At 40.6% G+C, this 6,786-nt stretch overlaps 2 protein-coding genes across 2 annotated transcripts; one reads left to right on the top strand and one right to left on the bottom strand.

Annotated features, from left to right (window-relative positions):
- Nucleotides 1-142: 142 nt before the first annotated feature.
- Nucleotides 143-2,607, bottom strand: LOC104804261 (calpain-15). Its single transcript, XM_010528494.2, has 7 exons — nucleotides 2,387-2,607; nucleotides 1,522-1,781; nucleotides 1,385-1,415; nucleotides 1,121-1,194; nucleotides 892-1,019; nucleotides 641-721; nucleotides 143-546 (listed from the first exon to the last, which is right to left on the bottom strand). The coding sequence occupies exons 1-7, from the start codon at nucleotides 2,550-2,552 to the stop codon at nucleotides 492-494; spliced, it is 795 nt and encodes a 264-aa protein (XP_010526796.1). The 5' UTR covers nucleotides 2,553-2,607; the 3' UTR covers nucleotides 143-491.
- Nucleotides 2,608-3,181: 574 nt separating this feature from the next.
- LOC104804260 lies at nucleotides 3,182-5,748 on the top strand. The gene is made up of 3 exons (XM_010528493.2): nucleotides 3,182-3,408; nucleotides 4,158-5,055; nucleotides 5,403-5,748. The coding sequence occupies exons 2-3, from the start codon at nucleotides 4,190-4,192 to the stop codon at nucleotides 5,575-5,577; spliced, it is 1,041 nt and encodes a 346-aa protein (XP_010526795.1). The 5' UTR covers nucleotides 3,182-3,408; nucleotides 4,158-4,189; the 3' UTR covers nucleotides 5,578-5,748.
- The last annotated feature ends 1,038 nt before the right edge of the window (nucleotides 5,749-6,786 follow it).

The following is a 6,786-nucleotide window of genomic DNA, read 5'->3' as shown; positions in this document are numbered from 1 at the left end:
ATTGGGCCCAATAAGCCTAACATCATACTAAACAGGCCCATTATTACTTGGGTTTTACTGGTATCGGCCCGATATCAAGTAAAAAAATCCATGCCGTATCGAAATTGGAGCTAACCACAAAAACAGAAACGAAATCACAAACTAACGGAGAAACCCATTGTGAATTTCAATGAAAGAGGAGGGATGAACTGTTTAGGATACAAAAGCATAAACACGAACATCATCCTTTTGTCCGAGCGGTTTTGGAGCAAAAAACAAACACATTGCAACAACAAGAGGCATAAATAAAAACAAACCTCACGCTTTCACTGTGTCTGAAGACGGCAAATCACGTTTGCAGCATTCACACGAACAGGGTTTCACAGAATCTATGTCCTATTTGTATTTTTGCACAACACCACCCGGCTCATGACCGAGAAAACTCGAGATGGAGAAACCACTCTGGGAAAATGGGTAGGACATAGGGGAAAAAAAACAGGCTTCATGAGATTTCAAGAGAGAACGAGTGTATTGGCTTCAGGGACAGTATCTCTTTTAGTCTTGCACCTACACAGAACAAGATTCTACATGGTTTAGGTTATGGTGATGCAAGGAGTGGACATTCATTTGGCAGAAGGCAGAAAAGATCCACGGGAACTACCTATTGCATTCTGGCCGAGATGCGTAATTATGATTGTTGCAATTTGCACACATCCAATCTCCGTTACGCCATTGTTTTGCCCTGCGGAATCAGGAGCAAAACAAATAAAAGATAAGATTAGGAAAGTTTTTCTTTTTGTCAAAAATAATTTTGACATGCCCAAGGTTCGACAAATCCAGTGCATAGGACACATGACTTAGCGTTTAAAGCCTTTGTGTAAGAAAAGTAGATAACCAGAGTTCATAATGTACCCTTTCCCGAGTAGGGCAGCCGTCAGGGTTTGCTGTAGAAATGGGAGAGGAGCCTGCCAATTTGGAGCGCTACCTGAGCTTATACCGGGATAGGATGCAGAAACTGCTGGCTGTAGTTGCATGCTAGCCTGTATGTAAAGCCAGACGAAACAAACGTAAGGATAAGCGGAAAGACAACCTTAATTTAATTTATCAGTAATCCATATGTGCTGTCCGAGTAGCCACTTACATATCCTTGGTTCAACCTTTTACTATCCCATTCAGGAGCCAAGGCTTCTGATGCTAATCTCTTTGTTCCTAGAGCTGCGTACAAAAAACCTTTAGGAAAATTGGAATTCTTTTCCGAGTGTATCTAAGGAAATTTGAAATGTCAAACATGCTATACTGTATAGAACCATGGATTACGTGAAAGTTAATCAAAAGGCCGAATCTTTAGAACAGAGGTCAAGTGTCACTCAGCAACAATCTGTTGAAACTAAACATAATTTGGTACCTGGTGGAGCAGCTTCATTGCAATTTTTGCACTGCAAGAGAACAGACAAGAATTCTGTGAACAATTCTCTGCAAATCAACTAAGAAGAAAGCAGAGGTGATTGCTGAATGGTGCATTCATGTATCCGGTTTCAGTACCTGCAAACGTGAAGAGTAGTTGTGAAAACCGCACCGGCAGAACCAGTCACCATTCCTCCATCCTTTGGGAACCAAAGCTTGACTTGCGGTGTTAGAGTAAGCGAGCAAGGCACTAGATTGGCTCATTGCACCGGCAAAATACTGAAGATGAGTTGGAAGAGAAGGTCCGGGCATTGCAAGTGCTGGCATAGCTGCTACTTCCCTCGGCTGCCCGCACTTTTTGCACTTCTCTCGTGATGCATAATTGTTGTTAGTGCAACCTATTTGCCACACAACACCCAAAGCACCCAGCACGAAGATACGCACACCACCCACCGCCAAGTCCACATACCAAAATACATATAACAAAACACAAAAAACGCTTAACCTAACTTAACTCTATAAATTAATTACCAACAAGCAAATGCGTAGGAAAGGTCACAACATGGAACCACGTAAAATGAGAAGTGGCTCGTTAAGATGATAGGCAAAACTTCCCTTGGAGGCTGGAACCAAGGAAAAAGCTGAAAACAGCTCAAGAAATTATTCGGATCATCAGACAAGCACGGCCAAAACGATTGAAACACGAATAATCACCAATCGGAGAATAAACTTCTAAAATACAGTTCATCTCTGTTATTATCCGAGGTTGCTTCAAACTCGGATATAAACTTCTAAAATACGCCGTTAAAACTAAAACCCATAATTCTCTCGCCTCCTTAAGTGTCAGAACACGACGATTAAGCCGCTCAAGAGATTCACGAATAATCACCAATCGGAGACCCAGACAACATCAAGCATCCAAATTCCATAAAATCCACGAACCAGATACATCGAACTCCAATTAAACGCGAAATATAAGAGGGAAACGAAGGAAACAACGAACCAGTGCAGATCCAATCGCCGATACGAGGGAGCCATTTGGAATCGGGAGGCATATTGGTGTCCATGAGAAGACGAGGCTGTTTGCACCGATTGCAAAACGATCTGAAAGCGTAATTCCTGTTCCTGCATCCTCCACACTCCCAATCTCCTTCTCTTCCGTCTCCCATTTCTTCGTCTTCTCCTCCTCCTCCTCCTCGTCGTCGTTCGCGTTCCAGTTCCTAAGCTCTAGAACCCGGCGACCGAGAAAAACAATGTGGTAGAGCCCATGGGCCCAAATTTGATTTTAATTACTAAAATTAGGCCCATTTAACATCCTCGTTAGGGTCCATTTGACAAAAGGGTAAAGCTGTAATTTTCCCCAAAGTTGTAAACCGGGCGAGATTTGGCAGACTACTGAGATTAATAATTTCGGTTTAGTTTTTAATTTAAAGGAATATCAAAAATACTAAATTAGTATTACTAACCCTACATTCTAAATTAATGAACTTAACTTTTGGTCATACAGAAAAATCCAATTAACCAATCTATGATTTATTCTTGTTAACGTTTTCTTAAAATCGAATATATATAATTTTTCTAAAAACTGAAAAAATATCAACTAAGGAATTAAAAACTAAACCGAAATATCAATGCATATCAATTCCCTAATGACCAATAACACACAAGATTACGATGATTTGAATTTTCAAGAATCTATTATATTTTTCCTGATCTCACAAAAAAAACTTGAATTTTCCCTTTTTGTAACGGATATGCTACGTTCTCCGATATTCTACCAAAAAGAAAGACGGGAGGAAAAAAAAAAGGCACGAGCAGAAAATAAAGGAGAAAAAAAAAATTAGAGAAGCGGCAAAAGCAAGCTGGTCCTCCCATTCCTGTTATTGCAATTGACGCATCCACCTTTCGTTTTCCTCTCCATCTCTCGCTACGGCGGTGACAGATACGGCGGCGGCTGTTGCGCAGAAGAAGCTCCGTCGCTTTTCGAGCCGGAATCAGCCGGAGCAAATCTCGAAACTCTGAATTGTATGGATTCTCTTTCTACACGTAACGATCTGGTTTATCGCGTTCGAGTTCGTGCTTCAGCACCTGTGATTTCCCGATCGGTTTCGATTTCTCGTGGAATTCGAGCTTGATTCTGATGATAGTCATGCTTTTATGGTTTCTTATCAGGAATATTAGTTCTCTCGTGTGTCTTTGCCTGTTTCTATCGGTTTATTTAGGTATCTTACAATTTCAATAGCTCCGATTACTTTAGCTGTTTAATGAACAAAAAGGAAATTTGGATTTAGTATAGTTGTCTAACAGCCTATGGATTCCAAGGTTAACACGGTACTCGTTTTGGGATTATTATGCTTGTCTGGCTGTTTGGCAGTCAATCAAACCACTAACCACCATTTCCTGGTTCCATTTGGTGATTGTGATGATCTATTATCGTTTTCAGGAACAATTCTGTTTCCAAGCGGGAAGCAGGCTCAATAGCACTGATTTCTTTTCCCGAGATGATTTTGACCATCGTCTTTGATTTTCTATTATTGTCGGTTGCCCTTACTTGGTTGATTGAGCTCTAAGTCACGTGCTTCTTTTTTTGGTTTTGATGGCATACTGCACAATATCGATTTTCGCTCCATAAGAGAGTTTGAGTCACTCTTCAGACTCCATTGCATTACTATTATTTGCTATCAGTGACACAAGCTCGTCATGCCCTTAATTTAGGTCATAGAGTGCCATTTGATGTTTGGTTTGGTTTTTAAGCTTCTTCCAATGTTTTGCAGAAAGAAGATTGCAGCTCGTTAAAATATTGGGTATGGCTGATAGACAGGATGCCAATTCATCTTCACAAGGTTCCTTACAGAGGGAAACCCATGAGATGTGGAAGAGTGAGATGGAATCATGTCCATCACTGGTAGATACATTACAGGCTGAGCTTATGGATGTAAAGGCTTCCATTGAGGGGTCAGCGGAAGATGCCAGGAAGGAGTTAAAAGTTCTATGGGGTAGGGTCAGACTAACCGCAACAATGTTTCGCTATCTGAAATCGAAAGCTAGAATCATAGCCATTCCTGATTTAGCCCATCTCTCATGTGTTGTTGAACAACTGGAAGGAGCAAGCCTTGTTGAGAAAAATGGTGCTCCACCTTCACCTTCCAAATGGGCTACGGAAATTGATCTTTTGCCTTGTGATAGTCCAGGGGAAGAAACACAGACTGGAACAAGCAGGAACCAGAGTTATTTGGGTATAGAGGATAAGGGCTATACTGCTGAGATGCTCCAATCCGTACAGATGGTTAATGATGTGCTGGAATCTCTCGCGAGAAGGGTTGCAGTTGCAGAGTCAGAAACTGCCATTCAAAAGCAGAAGGTATTTGTAGGGGAGGAAGAAATCAAAAGGAAGGCAGTGCAAATCGAGAACTTATCCTTGAAGTTAGAAGAGATGGAACAATTTGCTCAAGGAACTAACGGTGTTCTAAACGAAATGCGAGAGAGGATTGAGGAACTAGTTGAAGAGACAACTAGACAGAGGCAAAAGGCAATGGAAAATGAAGAAGAACTCTCTCGGGTAAAGAGGGAGTTTGAGTCACTTAAAAGCTACGTCAGTACTTTTACCAATGTCAGAGAAACACTTCTTTCATCCGAGAGGCAATTCCAAACCATCGAGGCGCTGTTTGAACGGTCAGTCCCATCCCATATCTTTCATATACATCTATTCACATTTGTTTGCTCTTTCATCACAACATTTGCGTTTCCATTTCCTATCTCGGCCTGTGAATTACTGAATGAGTATGCAATTGTCAAGTTGCATAGGCACATAAAGTCATGTGTAAGATGTCAGGCTTTATTAGCATAGCCAATAGTATGAAGACGGCCCACCTCAACTGACAGTAACGACAACTCTTGTTGGGGAACGATATTACAAACGGTTGAAACCAGATGTCCCAAGACGAGAGTTGAAACCGAACTCTTGTTTTTTTTTTTTTAATTCTGATCACTTCGTTTCATATGCTTTTGTCCTGAAGCAGGTTGGTAGCTAAGACGACACAGCTTGAAGGCGAGAAGGCGCAAAAAGAGGGCGAAGTCCAGAAGCTGATGGAGGAGAACGTGAGGCTGACTTCGCTTCTCGACAAGAAAGAGGCTCAGCTCCTTGCCTTGAATGAGCAATGCAAATTCATGGCTTTGAACGCGTCGGGTATATGAACAATTGCAGTTCTTCTTTGTAAAAGATCTTCTCAGTGCAATCTTCCTTCCTGCGTAGTAGACTCGAGTCTCTTTTTTTTTTCCAAGTGTCTTAAAATCTGACATTCTGAAAAAACTCTCCTTCGAGAATGGCTTAGCTGTATAAGCAAGCTGCTTGTTCGAGTTCTTCTTTCCCATGTCTCAATTTTCACTTTTTTCAACAACGAAACCGAGGGGGCGTGATTGCTGTTTGGGTTGAGAACGACACGCAGTTCAGGCGTCTATGTTACAGACAACATGAAGTTCGCGCTTTATGCAAGAGTGTGAGATTTGTCGTCGTGCCAGATGACGTGGCAGAAAGGACAAGCCAAGTGGTTATTGTACACTTGTGACGTAAAAAGTATGACATTCTGTAGTCCCTCCCTCCGTAATAAACCCCCAATTTTTCCCTCGCTCACGTAGAAACGATCGGAGAGGCTTCGTGAGCGCCATTTCTGATTCGAATTCGAGGTCCTTTGATTCATTGCAAGAGTATAACTTCCGAAAGTGGATGTCCACCAATTTTCGGCAATCACAAGTAGCCTTTGATTCTCTTTTTTAACCTCTCTCTATCGTAAAATACCATGTTCACTCATAAAAGGGAAACCTTAAATACAGATTTAACCCCCATAGAAACTTGTATTGTTTCTGATACATGTGACATATATTAAACAACGTATATTTGAAAGAACAGTTTTATCGGGAAGCTAACTCGTGCGCAGATTTTTTGGCATCTACGGGTCACACTCTTCTATTAGGAACATCTGTTTTTACTGTTGCTCCTTCCCCACTGTCTAAGCTTCTGATTGCTGACAGACTTGGGGTGACTACAGCTCGAAGCGTTTTGATGTATTGATCTACTCCTATTTATAAAAAAAAAAAAAAAAAAAAAAAAAAAAAGGGTTTGCATCCTTTGCATTAACTTGCACGATTAGATTGCATATGCATATAGGTGTAGGAATACATGCATACAAAAAAAAAAAAAAAAAAAAAAAGAACAGTGTATTTATGGCGATCCAAAAAAAAAAAAGTGGTGGTTCAAAGTTCATTGGAGGAATAGGCGGATTTATGTTATATTGGGCATATGCCCCACTCTTTTTATTAAAAAAAAACTTAACTTCATTATAAATTTGATAAATTTTTTAATAAAACTTATTATATATATACCTCCATAAAAAAATTAAATTTATC

This window comes from Tarenaya hassleriana, unplaced genomic scaffold (assembly GCF_000463585.1).
Source record: "Tarenaya hassleriana unplaced genomic scaffold, ASM46358v1 Cleome9, whole genome shotgun sequence".
Classification (NCBI taxonomy): Eukaryota; Viridiplantae; Streptophyta; class Magnoliopsida; order Brassicales; family Cleomaceae; genus Tarenaya; species Tarenaya hassleriana.
The sequence above is the reverse complement of the archived record's forward strand: the minus strand, read 5'-3'. Positions and strand labels throughout refer to the sequence as shown.

What these genes read in the sequence shown, in the direction of transcription:
- LOC104804261 (XM_010528494.2), bottom strand. Translation starts at nt 2,552, where the DNA reads ATGGGAGACGGAAGAGAAGGAGATTGGGAGTGTGGAGGATGCAGGAAC. An exon ending in ACTACTCTTCACGTTTGCAG is followed by an intron (nt 1,416 to 1,521) that starts GTACTGAAACCG and finishes GTTCTCTTGCAG; the next exon opens with TGCAAAAATTGCAATGAAGC. An exon ending in TCTCGGCCAGAATGCAATAG is followed by an intron (nt 547 to 640) that starts GTAGTTCCCGTG and finishes TGTTCTGTGTAG; the next exon opens with GTGCAAGACTAAAAGAGATA.
- LOC104804260 (XM_010528493.2), top strand. Translation starts at nt 4,190, where the DNA reads ATGGCTGATAGACAGGATGCCAATTCATCTTCACAAGGTTCCTTACAG. An exon ending in ATCGAGGCGCTGTTTGAACG is followed by an intron (nt 5,056 to 5,402) that starts GTCAGTCCCATC and finishes GTCCTGAAGCAG; the next exon opens with GTTGGTAGCTAAGACGACAC.